Raw genomic sequence first — 15,384 nt, 5'->3', positions numbered from 1 at the left:
TCAGTAACTTCACCACAACAGCAGCCGAATAATACTGAGAATCTGCTCCCAATCAAACCACAGCCCACACAGCCATGCTGCCGCCTTTCTGGTTTTCCGTGAACTTGAGTTCTATTTCTGGTCTGTGTTCATGCCAAGCCCAGTATGATTACATTTGCATTCTTTCAAAAGTCAAATACCTCAGGGCTTCTCAGACCAGTATAGATGATTTGACTTCTGAAATCTTGCCTTTCTTTGCTGACCTTTATAAATTGAGATTTTAAACCTATAATAACTTACAAAAAAGGGAGGATGAATTGAAACATTATCCATCCAGACAAATAGTATTGAGTGCTGATATTAAAGAAAAACTTACGGCAGAGACATTTAACCTTGAGAAAGTTTCATCTTACAGTTTCTTTCTGCAGAGTTGTGAAGTATACCCCTCTCCCATTTCAGAGCATAGTACGGAAGAAATGTGTTAGAGGAGTGTAGCATGGACTGGTCTCTCGCTACTGGATAGCTCAGCGTGATTCTTAACCCCTCGGTGCTACAGTTTTCCTAACTCTAAAATGGCAACGGTGATGATGGTGTCCAATGCCTAGGGTTGCTGAAAAGCCCAAATGAATAAGCCCAAGCTGATAAAAATGAAACTCTAACTCACCCACCGAGGACATGACCAGCATTAGCTGCTGTTATTCATTGTTGAAGGCTACCATGAGATAAATTCAGAAAAAGATTTAACTTAGGCAAGGACAGAGCTAAGAAAACATTTTGAAAGAAGTTCAAAGTTTAACAAGAGGGAGAGAAAGGGATGTGGGCAGCACAGTCATTGAAAAAGCTCTTTGTGTTCACTTCAATTTTGGATACTTATGACTTTTTAAAAAATCATTAATTTCTGTGTACGTGGGGCTGCTTTGGATGGGCAGAAGCTGAGGCTGTTCATTGTCTGGGTCAGAACACCCGGGTCATCTGTGCCCTCTGAATTTTTAACAAGAAATTACTGTAGGCTTTCATTCTTCACAAAACTTTGGAGCTACGTTGGAAACACCGTGGGCCTACAACCTAAGGATTTCCCAGGGGTCAGCTGTTACATGGAGAGAGGAAAACTTAAAGGTATCCATGTCTTGTCATTTTCAAGTACCGTTTCAAAAGCTGGGCTTACAGGAAGAAGACCTGAGCATGGGCTCTATGCTCTGCCCCTCCTCCCGAGGCTCATCAGCACTTTCCAGAGCCTGCTGACACCCTAGAGGGGTTCCTGGGTGCACCCTACATTTGGGGTTATTGCTTAGACTGTGTTCAAAATTTGCTCATGTGTCACTGAACTGTGCCTTGTTTGACCTTTGGGGCACTGACCCGCGGGCAAATAAACAATGTTCTCAAAAAAGCTGGAATTCTGTTCAGTGCTTTATTGTGATGAAAACTGAAGTTAGAAACGATTGTAGAGCTCGCTGACTTTCCACGCTGGCGTCTTTGCTTCTTCTGGCTCCCTCCAGCTCACATTTGCAGGTGAGTGACCTGAAGACTGCTCTCCTCTGCAAGCCCATTCCCTTCAATTCTGACTTTGTGGAGGGCTGTGTTTCCTGTTTATCAAAGGCTGGCCTTTTGTTGTGTGATTCATAATGCTACAGTGCTTAGACAGAACCTCAAAGAAGGCATTAATGGTTTCATAATACTCTGTAAAACTGATGTCTTTGGGTTGCTGTGTCATGTCTTGATCCTCTTGAAAGTATATATGCGTGTGTGTATGTGTTTGTGTGGTGTGTGTATGTATGTATTGCAAATGGATGAATAGATTAAATAATCTGCCAAAAGTAATAGTGCCATTGACTCTCTTTTTAAATGCAGCTTTGTGAACGTACAATGTTTTTGTACTAATAATGACAAAGTTCCAAGTTTTATTGGAGTAAATTGGTTTTGGCTTTTGAGTCAGGGTCTCAGTATGTAGTTTGGAATGGCCTTGAACTTACTATGTAGCCCAGGCTGGCCTCCAACTCATGGTGATCCTCTTGCCTCAGCCTCCTGGGTGCTGTACCACCACACCCAGCTATTGGAGTAATTTTTTTGGTGGGGGAGAGTAATTTTTAAAGCATAAGTTGTTCATATTATTGTTTGTCTGAAAGCTTTCATTAGTGTTCTTTGTCCTTGGGATAAGGTCCCAAGACCCAGGGTTAAGGATCGTATGGTCCCAAGCAATCAACCAGCCATGTCTTCCTTCCCCTTCCCCAGGCTCACTGGTCTCCCTCAGTCCTCAGTACTGCTCTTCTGTCTCACGGGCCTGTGCCTTTGCACGTGCTCTTCCCTGCTACCCTCTTCTTCGGTCTCCTTTTCCTCGCTAACTTGCCTTCTTCTTCTGGGACTCAGGCTAAATGCTCTTGCTCTAGAACCTTCCGTACCTCTCTAGACAGTTCCCCTGCTTCAGGGTCCAGCAGGCAGATTTCCCATGCTTCCCCTTTCTTTACCTGTGGCCATCAGACCTGCAAATTCCAATTTGCCGCCTGTCCTTCCTGCCACATGATCAGCTGTATGAGGAGGGCTGCTGGAGGGCTGGTGCACCAGACATTATTTAGATTGGGTAAATCACGTCCTGCAGGGTTTTTCTTTGGGTTTTGGGTTGTCCCGAGCAGACCTCACAGTGCAGGACAGGGGGGACTCAGACATAGAAGGGCCCAGTGGTAAATATTTTAGGCATCGGGGAGAGGGAGGACTTGTTCATTTTCTATCACAGCTATTTGGTACTGCCACTGTAAAAAGTAACCTAAGACAACACAAAAATGCATAAGCTTGGTAACTACATTACAATAAATCTGTATTGAAAAAAATAGGCAGCAGGCTAAATACTCTCATGGTGGTAGTGTTCTTTAGCCTAAAAGGATTCCTTCCTCCTTCCTTCCTTCCTTTTTACCTCCCTCCCTTCTTCCCTCCTTTCCTCCCCTCCTTGCTTCCTGTTCTCCTGCAGTACTAAGAACCCACTCTTTGGTGACATCTAGCCCATTTATTGATTGCTCTTGCCTGGTGTTTCAGCAGCAGTGGTGAAGTGCCCCTGGGAGACTTTTGTACTCATGGGATCTTTGCTCTGCAGCTGGCATGTGTGTGTCTCTTCCTCTCAGGTGACCTATCCAGATGCTGGTCTCTGCCCTTTCTCCTGCTGGGCAGTGATCTTTGAGGGGGTTGTGGCTAATGTTCTGAGGTAGAAAATCATTGATCTGTCTAATGATCAGGAGACTTTTCTCCAAAGAATGTTTCCATATTGATAAGATTGCTTGCTTTATCAAAAGAAAACAACAGAAGCACATGTGATGGACAGGTTGTAGATCACATGTCATTTAACAGAGAGGGACATTGGTATTTGCATAGCTGACTAAGGATACATGGAACATTCTTTGAATAGTGACCGAAGTCAGCTAATCAGCATTTAGAAATCTCAGTTTCCCACTTTGATTTTCCAGAGTTCTTGGAATTTATTGGAACATAGAATTTTTTTTTGAAAGACTTTCGAAATATGTTCTCAAGAGATTTGGGACAAATTAAAGTAATTTAATATGTACAAATGCAGATTAAAAAGAAATAGCATTAAATCTTATTTTCAGGTCTGAGCTTCCTTGTTTTGGTTAGTGAATTTTTGTTATTATAAATTATTAAAAATTTTTGATGAGAGCCTCTTGCAATGGAGGAAACATTAAATTCTTAGTTTTTTTAAAAAAAATATAGATAGTATCTGAGAGAGTAGCACTAAAAGGTTATCACAACTGCATGTATTGATAAGGAAACAGCATAAAAAATAACATGGCACTCTTAAATTACAGAAAATACCAAGCACATTTTCTTTTTCTTTTTTTTTTTTTTTTGTCTTTTTCCTTTTTATCGGTACCGGGGATCGAACTCACGACTGCCTGCTTGTAAGGCAGGTACTTACGCCGCTGAGCTAAACCTCCAGCCCCACCAAGCACATTTTCACTATCCCATAAAACAAATCTGTTCATCACTGAAAATTAGATTTCCACTATGTTTCTAGGGTTTTAGGGGCCAGCAGAGATGTTCTCCAGCAGCTGCTGTCTGAATTTTCTAGGATCCCCCTGAATAAAAATGGAGTAACATAGTGGGTAAAAATACGGCCTAATCATGTGTCAGAGTGTCCTTGTACATTTGTAATGATACAAGGCAATTCATCTAATATATATGTTGCTTACACTGGAAAAGACCACAAATTTATTTGTTTATTGTTTCTAATAATTTTGGCATTTCATACCAATCTCCCAAATAGTGTCATTGAGGCATGTAGATAATTAACATTTTCAACCAAGTGACCTTCAAAAATCTCACTGCCGTTGCTGGACTCTTTAGAGCTAAGGCCAGTGGCTTCCACTTCTGCCTGAGCAACTGAATGCACATTGGTAGCACAGGAGAGCACGCACCATTTGAAGTCCCGTATAGCTAGCTTCTTGGTGTGTCAAAAGGGAACAGGACTACAAAGTTCAGAGAAAGAAAACCAACAAATAAGAAAGTGCAACCCGTAGGGTGGGGGTTTAGCTCAGTGGCAAAAGTGCCTGCCTGGAAAACTCAAGGTCGTGAGTTTGGTCCCCTGTAAAAAAAAAAAAAAAAAAAAAAAAAAAGAAAGAAGAGAAAAAAAGAAAAGAAAAGAAAAGACAGCCCTTGACAGCACGTAGCTGGCCTGGCACTCACCGCTAAACCATTTAATTCTCCTGTTCAAATTAAACAATCTCATAGCATAGCAGCCTCAAACAACGTTATTCTAAGAAAATGATAAAAAAACAAAACACCATAAGGCCAGTTCATAAGGCTGAAGTACAGGAAAAAAAATCCGAATCCACAAAATACCAAGCATGAATGATCGCTATTTCTTTTCTATTTTATTAGAAAAGTACATGACATTTACATTCAAACTAGGGAGTCAGCACTTGTACTTAACATATCTTGATTCTTTTTATTCCCCTTTCACTCCCCATCCACCTCTCTCCCTCCATTTCTAGGTACCCTTTCCCCATTTTCATTATTATTGTTACAATGTTAGTTCATGTTGATGACGCACAGTGGTTACTTTCATGGTGGGTATTTGGTACATGTTCATGACTTATCTTGCATCTTTATGCTCCCTTCCCTCCTCTTCTCTCTTCCTGTCTCTTGGACCCTTTCCCATCTGCAAAGATCTCTCTCCCTGCTTCCACTTATCCATCTTTAGTTTGCTCTTTATTTGTACTCTGTATTGCCCAAATGAGAGAAATCATATGGCATGTAAGTTTGCTAGTCTGATTTATTTCACTTAATATTATTCAAGATGTATCCATTTTTCCTACAAATGACTTAATCATAAATTGTCCAGCTTTTTAAGAGCCTGTAATCTGAAGCAAACTCTCAGTTCCTTAGATCCTTCCTCAGACTGCGTGACTGAAGCCCAAGTCTTGTAATAGGTTCTTTCTGTCGAGACGCCCTTGGCCCACCCACTACAGTGCTGTCTCCCTTCCTGCACGGTGCAATAAACCCAGTCTGTGTAACCAAGCAGTGTTCCTACTGGTGTGTGACCGAAGGACACCGTCAGTGCAATGAGCATGGAAACCCATGCTTCACACAATGTTTAAGAATACTTCCTAACATAAATAGACCTCAGAAAAAGCTGCAGAGATGCCCAGAAGGAAGTGAAACACAAGCGAGTGAAGTGAAGATTAAGCTGCTGGATGATCTTCTCTCGGGCTTGCTAGGGCAGTTTACCACCAAGACTCAAAAATGAGAGGAAGGAGCAAGGGCGGGGTGGGCCAGGTCTCTGAGTGTATGGGTCCAAGGAAACTTCAGCTGCTTTTCTTTTGTGCCAGACACTGCATAGACAGTTTCATTTTCACACTGATTCTGGAAGTGGACTTTACCACTCCATGATGTGAAATATGGAGAAATCAGGAGCTGGTTAAGTTAAAACAAAAAAACCAACACAGAGTGAGGCAACAAGCAGCTTCAGGATCTGAGGCTCCAAAGTTCACGTGCAAGACACCACCCCTGTTGGTCGTAGACACTGCCAAATATTTACACACCAGTGAAAACACACTTGTCTTGAAAACAGGGATAGCCATCATTCCCATCTCAGGAGGTGGCTGTGGGCCCGACAGGCCTAACATGAATAGAGCACTTAGAGCAGCCATGGCAAAACTTCTAGAGACCGAGTGCCCAAACTGCAACCCCAAACCCACTTACTTATTGCAAAGTGACAACATCATGATTAAACCTGGATACTGAGGTTTTAGTTTAGAAAAACAACTCACGCACTTGGTTCACGTATGGACAGAGAGGGCTCCGTGTGCTTGCTACACACGAAGGCCAGAGGTTCACCATCACTGGTTTAGAACAACGTGTGCCACACGGGAGATGCTGCTTCAGTGTTAGCTGCTTTTAAATTCTTAAGAAAAGTCTTAGAAGACTCTGAAAGTTCCATTATTAACATTTATAGCCATGCTTAATATTTCCACATTACTTTCTAAAGTCATTCAATCAATTTATCTTCTCCTTGGCTATCCGAGTGAGAGGGTGTTCTTTCTTCTTCATCTTCATGATATTTGGTACTATGGGATACTTAATCCTTGACATGATTTGAGTGAATGAATTCAGTATTCACTGCTGATCATGATTCAAAATTTACTTGCTGGGGTTGCAACATAATGATTTTTCTACAATTTCATACATTTTCAAAAATCATGAATGTACACTAATTTTTATTGAATATCTCTTCTGCATCTGTTAAAATGATTAAAGTTTTATCTGTTAATCATTGTATTACAAAACCAATGAGTCATCTTTTTTCATAAACTGTTGACTCATTAAATATATCTTAACATTTTGAAATCAGTTTTCAAAAGTAATTATAAACCTGTTTTTTCTTTTAATGTCCTTGTTCTGACGTCAAAATTAAACTTGTTTATAAAATGAATTGAATAGCTTTTTCTATTTTTGAATTCAACAGAATGATTTATAAAAGTTTATCTACACTTTGAGGTTTTTGGTAAAATTTGCCTATAACATTATGTGATTCTTCTACTTGCAGGGGTTGAAATCTTCTGAATACTGAATAAATATCCTTAATAATCATTAGTTTTTATTTCTTCTATTTCTTTTCAAGTAAATTTTGATAACTGATATTTTCCAGAAAATTAGTCTCATCCTGTTTTCAAAATTACCACCATAAAGTTACTCTCAACATGTGCTTATGATTTTAAAACATTGTTGTAAAGGTAGACCTCTCATTTTCTATTAATGTTTATTTGTGCTTTATGTGTCTTTTCTCAAATATTCTTACTGAGCTTTGTCTAATTTTTAGTTATTTCAAGGATCAGCTTTTGAATTGTTCTACTATTTTTGTTTTATATCCTTTTAATCCTATCCCCCTGCCACACACACACACACACACACACACACACACACACACACTTTTGTTTGCAGTGTTGAGCGCTAGGTCCAGGGCCTTCTGCATGTTAGAAGGCCCACCACCACTAAACCTCATCCCTAGGTCCTGCATCTTGCTTTAGAAGACCTTTTTGAGAATGTCTTTTATTTATCAATATTTTTAAAAATAAGTTGCATTTACATTTACAAATAATCTTGAGTATCTTTTTAGCTACATCCAACAAGATTTTGGATTTTTATTATCATTATGTTTCAGATAGTTTCTAATTATTGCAGTAATTTTCTTTTAAACAGATAATTACTTACATATATATTTTAAAGTTTAAAGCACATATATATGTGCATGCTTTACTAGTGTCAGGTCTATTTTTGGTTTTGTTTTTGAGATAATCCAGGCTGGTCTTGAACTCATACACCCTTCCGCTTTGGTCTTAAGAGTACTGGTATTAAAGGAAGTGTGCCACCATATCATGCAGTAATCTTTTATTTCTCTTTCTTTCTTTCTTTCTTTCTTTCTTTCTTTCTTTTTTTGGAGACAGAGTCTTGCTATGGAGTTCAGGCTGGTCTTGAGCTCACTTTGTAGCCCAGGTTGGTCTTGAATTTGCAACGATTCTCTTGCCTCAGCCTCCCAAGGGGGGTATTATGGGTGTGCACACTGCACCTGGCTTTTATTTCTTATTTAATTGACTTGATAGCAGAATATATGATCTTTAGAAAAAATAAAATTTATAAAATATTTATAGTTATATATAGAAATTTGTGTTGGTTTATTCATGGTCTAGTTTTTTAAGTAAGCTAAATGTAATCTTAAATTATTTCTTGGTTGCAGATCCCATATAGTGATATTAAATAATAGCTTTCTGAAGATTTCATACTTTTTATTATTTTGTCTGTTTGACATTAGTTTCCAATAAAGACAGGTTCAACTCTCTGATTGCAATTGCAGGCTCTGTTGTTGCATAGATCAGTATGTGTATACAATCCAAAGATGGGCTTGTCTTCTTGCTGGATTGTATCTTCAGTTATATATTCTGCTTGATCTGTGTTATTGCTCCGAACATGAGTTCTATTTTTTCTGCTACTAAAATAGCAGCTTTGAGCTATCAGTATTTTCATGATAGATCCTTTACATAGCTTTATTTTCAAACATTCCTTAGGATTTTATGATGTCTTTTATAATCAATATATATATGGATTTTTAAAAAGTCAATGAAATGATCTATATTTTTAACTGCTTATTAGGAGTATAACTTACATGTAACGTGACATTCACTTGTTCATAGCGTACACTGCAGTAGTTTTTTGTATAAGTATTGACAGAGCTTTATGAACAAACTCCATAATCCAATTTTGGAGCGTTCTCACTATCCTCAGAAGAAACCTTGTATCTGTTTTCAGTAACTTCTCATCACTTTTCTATTTCTATCCTAGGTCTGGGCAAACAGACCTTCCTTTCTGCCTCTAATAGGTTGCCATCCAAGACATTTCTTATACATAGAGTGGCTATACTATGTGGCTTTTTATAACTGTTCTTTTACTTAGTATTATTTTGAGATTCATCCATACAGTTTGTATCAGTTCCATCTCTCTAATTTATAATTACTGAAACATTTGCTCTTTTATCTGCTAGCTTCATTTATTTTTTTCATTCTATTAGCTTTTTCTTAGTCTCCTTTTTCTTGAATTGTGTTGGGCTGATAGCTTTTTATGTTCTCAGTTTTTAATCCTTTGTTATCTGGAAGATATTATTATATTGGTACTTTAAAAATTTTAACATATTAACTGAACGAAGTTCAACTTCAGTTTTATAAGTAAAAGTATTTGCAGTTTCATTTGATTTATTTTACAATACATTTAATTTTAAATTTTAAACAGCAGTCATAGATTTTCATGGTGAATTCATGCTTTGTCTACATATTGAACGCTATCTTATTGCATAGAGGTTTAGTCTTGTTCTTTTGAAATATAAAAGATTAAGGTTAATACTATTTGATGGACTTCCTAGATATATTTTGTTAATTTCTGTGTTCACTTGTCCTTCTTTGGACTCCCTCTGGATATCCTTTTCTTGTTGGTAAGGCACATCCTCTCGTAGTTGTTTTGCTCAGGCCTCGTGGATTATTTGGCCCTCTTGTAGCCCAAAAATGAGCCCCTTACACCCTCAACTTTGAGTCCAAAAATGGGGCAAGACATGTTTTTAAAAAGCAGCGACAATTTATTTTATCCTGGGCCCAGCGACACAGTGCAGTTGAAATTTGCAAAAACTGTGTGTCTCCCTCCAAACTTTCCAGACTTTTTGTAGAAAGCACAGTTTACAAAGTAAGGGGTTATAGGCGTGGATCAGGAAATGAAAGATCCTTGATCTGCTAAGGAATGAGGAAGACCTTTGTTTCTTTTTGCAGAGGACAGAGAAGTCTCGCAGGAATTAATATTCCTTTGTCAACTTATTTTAGCACTCAATTTTAGATAACATCTATTGTTTGCAGAGGGCAGCAATGGTTAACGTATCAATTAGGTCAGATTCCCAGGGATTTACAGTTCTTTACAGAGGGAAGCATTAATTAACATATCAATTAGGTCTCCCAGAAAAAATGATGCATACAGAACAGTATGATGGTGTTACACGTACTTTAGTCATATAATTTAGGCATAACACAAACATAACGAAGCTCTTTTTGCTAGTGTATAGCAGCCCAGTAGAAAATTCTAGGTTAAACATTACTCTTCTTCAACATATTAAAAATGTCATTTTCTTGCCTTTTAGAATCTTTTCTTTCTTTCTTACTTTTTTTTTTTTTTTGAGACAGTCTTGGTGTTCTGGTCTTGACCTCACTACATGTGACCCAAGCTGACCTCAAACTTGCTGAAATCCTTCAGCTTCAGCCACCTGAGTGCTGGGATCATAAGCAAGTGCCACCACTTCCAGTCTTGTAGTGTCTGTTGTTGATAAGAGACTTGCTATCAATCTGCTACTTACATTTGGATAGCATATTTTCTCCTTACATAGTTTTTAACACATATCTTATTTATTCTTGATGCTTTACCATTTCAATATAATATATTTGTTTTAAATAAGTTTTTTTTAATCCTAATTAATTCTTGGCGTTCACTGTTAATCAGGTAGAAAATTCCTAGCAATTGTTTTGTCAGTTATTATATCTTACCATTCTCTATTTTACTCTTTTGAGATTCTACCTAAGTGAAGTCAGTAACTTCTCCCAATAGGCTTGGGCTCCAAAGACTGAGGGTGTCCTCTGTCCCTGCGCAGTGTGGGCGCTCGCAGTGAGGCTGAATTCTCACATCCCTCTCTGATTGTACAGCTGCGGTGAAAACAGCAGCTTCTCCTCTGCCCTGCTTGCGTTAATCCTTTTCTTCCATTTCTGCTTTATTTTTATTCACTTAGGTCTGAAAGCATTTTTTCCTAGGAAGAAAAACAAAAATAAAACCTGTTATCCCTCATTACTATTTATATGAAGCAGAGAAAGTTAGTAAAGCAGAACCTGTGCCAAGTCTAAAGTCTAAAGTCTGAAATCATCCTAAAATTTTTCTTTTACAGACTGATTATTTTCCTCGGTGAATAGTATTAACCATCATTGCACAGACAGTAACATCTTACCCAGAGTCCGCCCTGCATCTGCTTCCTTGGTCCTAGTGAACCCTTCTTATCTTGGGCTGTGTTTTTAGAGGAGCACTAGATGCTGCTCAGTAGCATGTAAATATCATTCATCAACTTCTTGGACTCGAGAATGTCACCATTTGGTCTGTGCTTCTTATGACTTTTATGCTAACTCATTAAAAATGAATAAAGCCCAAATGAGCAGAAAGATCAAATGAGTATAAAACAATTGTCCATCAGCCAACTACAGAAAGCCATTACTGATGGTTTCTATTTATCTTTCCTAATAATTAGGCACTTTCTTTGACTTACTGGCCAATTAAAACCTACTTTTGCTTGAGATTGATTAGTGAAGCTTATTTCTTGAACCAAAATGTTTTTTTTTTAATTTGGCTACTTTGGTTAAAGAGAAGAAAAAAGGCAAATAATGACAATAAATCTTCTATTTCACTTTGTAGGGTTGTTGACTGCAGACTGCAGTTACCATGTCTGACTCAGTAATTCTTCGCAGTGTGAAGAAATTTGGAGAGGAGAATTATGCTTTTGAGTCAGACGCATCACGTAAGTGACCTTTTTCTCAATGCCTCTTGTACAAAGAGACACACCCAAAAGTAGGACAAATTAGTGAAATTTCAAGGAGTATGGATGTGAGGAGGAGTCTCTCTCTCATGAATCCTTTTCCTGGGAAAGCCAGGGCTGCCCCAGTGCTGGCTGTTATTACTCGCTGAGTTCCAATGTTCTTGGTCACAGCAGAGACTGAGCAATGGTGGAATGAGCTCTGCTCCTTGGCAGGGGCTGGGCCAGGCCTTTGCGGGTCAGAATGAGATCGTGCAGCAGGGGCCTACAGCGCTTGGACTTGTCGTGCTAAATGAGGAAGATTCTAAGCTATTATTTTATTTTTAAAACTTATGATTAAGTATCCTACAGTTGAAGAAAGTGGAACAAAATTATTAAAAATTATGTTACATTTTGACATTAATATTAACCTTGGAAAAGGTCAAATGAGCACTAAATAATGGAACCACAATTCTAATTCAGTTCTGTCGTGTTATTCTTATTTACATTCATTGAAATGTCAGGAGAACCAGAATGTGACATCCGTGGTAGTGGATGGCACAGTACCTCAGGATTCTTCTCCCTGTGGCTTTCCTACCACTGTGGCCCAGGAGGCCCAGTTTTGCCTCCTGGGTTACATCCTACTTGTACTGGGGAAAACAGTGTGTGGTCAGCTCTTGCCTTTTGCCTGTAGAGAAGTGTTAATGACATTGTCCAGTTAATTTGTGATCTATTAAATAGGTGAAGAAATGCCATATTTTCTAAAGACAATTTAGAAATTTGGTCTCCATTTGATATCCATAAGATACAAATACTTTGGGACCAGGAGAAAAGTCCAGAAATGTAGTCAAGGCAGCAGTCCTGAGACTGAAAGCTGTCCTTTCTGTAATATATATTGTGTATATATACTTAGGAAAAAAGAAAGCACAAGAAGAGAAAAGGCAAACAAGCATTTTAGAATGCTTGTTAAAAAAAAGTATTCTATAGAAATTTTCAGAACAAAATTAATAATTGTTACATTTTGCTAAATACTAACTTCTTTATGCATTGTTTTTGTCTGACAGATAACAATGATAAGAAACCAAGGTAAGTGACAATTTCAGCAATGTAGCATCTTTTCTAGAATAATTCTACAATATTCTTATAAAAGCAGAAAATGTTTGTATATACATTGTACTTATTATGGTACACGTAACCCATTCTTCACTTTAAAAAACAATTACTAAATGTGATTCTAAAAACTTTTTGAAATATCCCTTCTGGATTAGGTCTAAATCTCACCTTGCATCTAGGAATACTAGAGAACTCCTGGCCTCGTGGGCAGGGGAAAAGTTGGACAATAGCTGTGATTTCACGGGCACAAGAAGATCTCTAAACCACAAATCCTTCCTACAGGTGGATAGTAGAAACCTACAATTTAATTATTAGGCATTTCTCTTTAGCTTGAGTTCAAATTCTCATATAAAACAAGTGCCAATGAATCACCCTTTGGTAAGAAGAGGCCTAACTTAGAAAACAGGAGGGAGGCACCAGCTGAGCTCTGACCTGGAGGTGGGTGGAAAGGGAGGAATTTTAGATATTTAAGAAATTGTAAGTACTTCCTGGGAGGAGGGTGAGGCGGGATTGATAAGATTAGTTTTGGGCGAGGCCTGGGCCTCAAAGAAACACACTTTCTTCAGGGCTTGGGAAAGAGAAAATGGAGCAGATGTGGTTAAATGGTAGCAACAGCATCAAGTAGGAAGTTGAGTGAGCTATTTTGTTCTTAAAGGAGGTAAATATGAAATGCAAAAATTCACAGTAAAAGTTTGACTAACACGCTGAGGAGGGGATAGAAGTGATCCGCAGAGCTGGGATGAAATTCAGTGTTGTGGGTCAAGCTGAGAACGCATGCTCATTAGTTCATCATCTTTTCACAAATATTCATTGAATGCTTGCAAAGCGTCAGACACTATTATGGGTGCTGAGGGTACAGAAAAGAAAAGATGGGCAAGGAAAGAACAAAATAGACAGAAATCTCTGTCTCTGAGGAGAGCATTTTAGTAAAGGAGAGATAATAAACACCATAAATAAAACATGCAGCACTGTAGCTAATGATAACCTATCATTTTCTTTCTAAGGAAGAACAGTAAATGTGGAAATCAAGATGAAAATTATTAGGATATGTGTTGGGATAAGAGGTTGAAATTTTAAAGAACTTGGCCAGGGAAGGCTCTTTTGAGGTAACTTTGGAAGGAAGATTGAAAGATGTGAGGGTAGTTGTCCATGTGGGTGTTTGAAGAAAACAATTTGGGAGAGGGATTTGCAAGTGCAAACATCCAGTGCTGAGAATACATTTAGCGTGGACAAAATTCATCAAGAAAACAGCTAAATGGTTGTTGAGAACTGATGTACAATAAAGCAAAAGACAAAGACCGGTCAGAGAGCTAACGGGACCACTCCAAAAGGAATCTTGGAAAAAATCTCAATAAGGATTGAGGTTTGTCTTTGAATTGGGAAAGAAGATTATGGCAGGCAAGGCATACACTCTACACGTGTTGGCTACAGTCCACATGGTGCTTGGGCTGTCTCCAGCAGGCCCCGCAGCCTGGCTTAAGGAGGAGAATGCAAACAGCTAGATGGATGCAGATATAGAATTTCTGAGGATGAACTTTGGGGGAAGGATTGGTTATGTGGCTCTAATGCTAGGTGGTAGGACTTGGGTACACAAGGAAAGAAAAAAACAGTGATTGTCAGTGACTGAAGGATTAAAAGGCCTGCCATCTAATTGAAGTTGACAAAGCGATGTGGAAGAAGGAAAAAACTAAAAGAATAGGATGAATGGGCACTGCAGAGTGCCAATGGCATTAACAGTGTTCTGAGCTCTGTTATTTCCTCGTGACAGCAAGGTCTGAGGTGCCCAAGGAATGGGTGATTCACTGTATCTAAGTGGAGATCCCTGGAGCTGAGGAAGTCAAAGACAAGTCAAGCATGACTTTATGAGAAAAGAGATGAATAATGATAGCAAGGAAATTCAATCTTAAGGAAATTGTGGATGTGTTCTTGAATTTTCCATCATATCAGAAATATTAATGTGATTGTCACACTTATAAGCACTAGAGGGCAGATTTAACATCAACTAGTCCAACCACCTCAGTTTATCCACAAAGAAATGTCTGTAGAAGTGGGTCAAGGGTCACAGCTGCAGCAATAGCTAATTGTTGAGATAATTGGAAGTACCTACGACTTTTTAATTGGCCCCATACCTCTCCAGAAACAAAAACAAAAGCAAAATCTTAACTGAATCTCTACTGAATGTGAGGTATAAGGCTACTGAAATCTCTAGAAGAATAAAAGGCTATTTTCAAGATACTGATTTTGGTCATTATTTCTCAGCCAATGGGCGCTTTTTTATTAAGAGTGACTCATAAAGTAGCATGCAAAAATTTCTCATTGCTTTGGAATGGATGATCTTTAAATGCCTGTTTTTTTCAGGTTACAAGATAAGAAGAAACATGATGGCATACAAGTTGGCTTCTTTCAACTGGTAAGAAAACCAATGGATATAGTATTGGGTTTGTAACCATGAATCACTCCGGGCACGGAGAAGTACTGACTCTTTGTTAGTGTTGGCAGGTTTTAACCAGCGATGGCTCACTCAGTCATAAACTTCACCTGTGTGGTGAAATGCTGAATATCTGTTAAAAATCTGTTATCAACTAAACGCATAAATTCTGTCCAACAGATCAGCAAAATATGCTGGAAAGTAATCTTCAAGGTTATCATTTCAGTAAGAAAAGCATCACGTTAACCACATCATCAATACTAAGTTTTGTGAAAAGATATCAATAATT

General features: G+C 38.3%; 1 protein-coding gene across 1 annotated transcript in view; it reads left to right on the top strand.

The window, feature by feature from the left end:
- Window positions 1-1,389: 1,389 nt before the first annotated feature.
- Abcb11 (ATP binding cassette subfamily B member 11) overlaps window positions 1,390-15,384 on the top strand; it is an 85,428-nt gene continuing 71,433 nt past the window's right edge. The window contains 4 exon segments of the mRNA NM_001173091.1: window positions 1,390-1,488; window positions 11,458-11,560; window positions 12,619-12,640; window positions 15,026-15,077. Coding sequence (NP_001166562.1) covers window positions 11,485-11,560; window positions 12,619-12,640; window positions 15,026-15,077 — 150 coding nt within the window. The 5' untranslated portion in view covers window positions 1,390-1,488; window positions 11,458-11,484.

The sequence above is a fragment of the Cavia porcellus genome, unplaced genomic scaffold, assembly GCF_034190915.1.
Source record: "Cavia porcellus strain 051 isolate PalLab524CR breed Dunkin Hartley unplaced genomic scaffold, mCavPor4.1 scaffold_12, whole genome shotgun sequence".
In the NCBI taxonomy this organism is placed as follows: domain Eukaryota; kingdom Metazoa; phylum Chordata; class Mammalia; order Rodentia; family Caviidae; genus Cavia; species Cavia porcellus.
The sequence above is the reverse complement of the archived record's forward strand: the minus strand, read 5'-3'. Positions and strand labels throughout refer to the sequence as shown.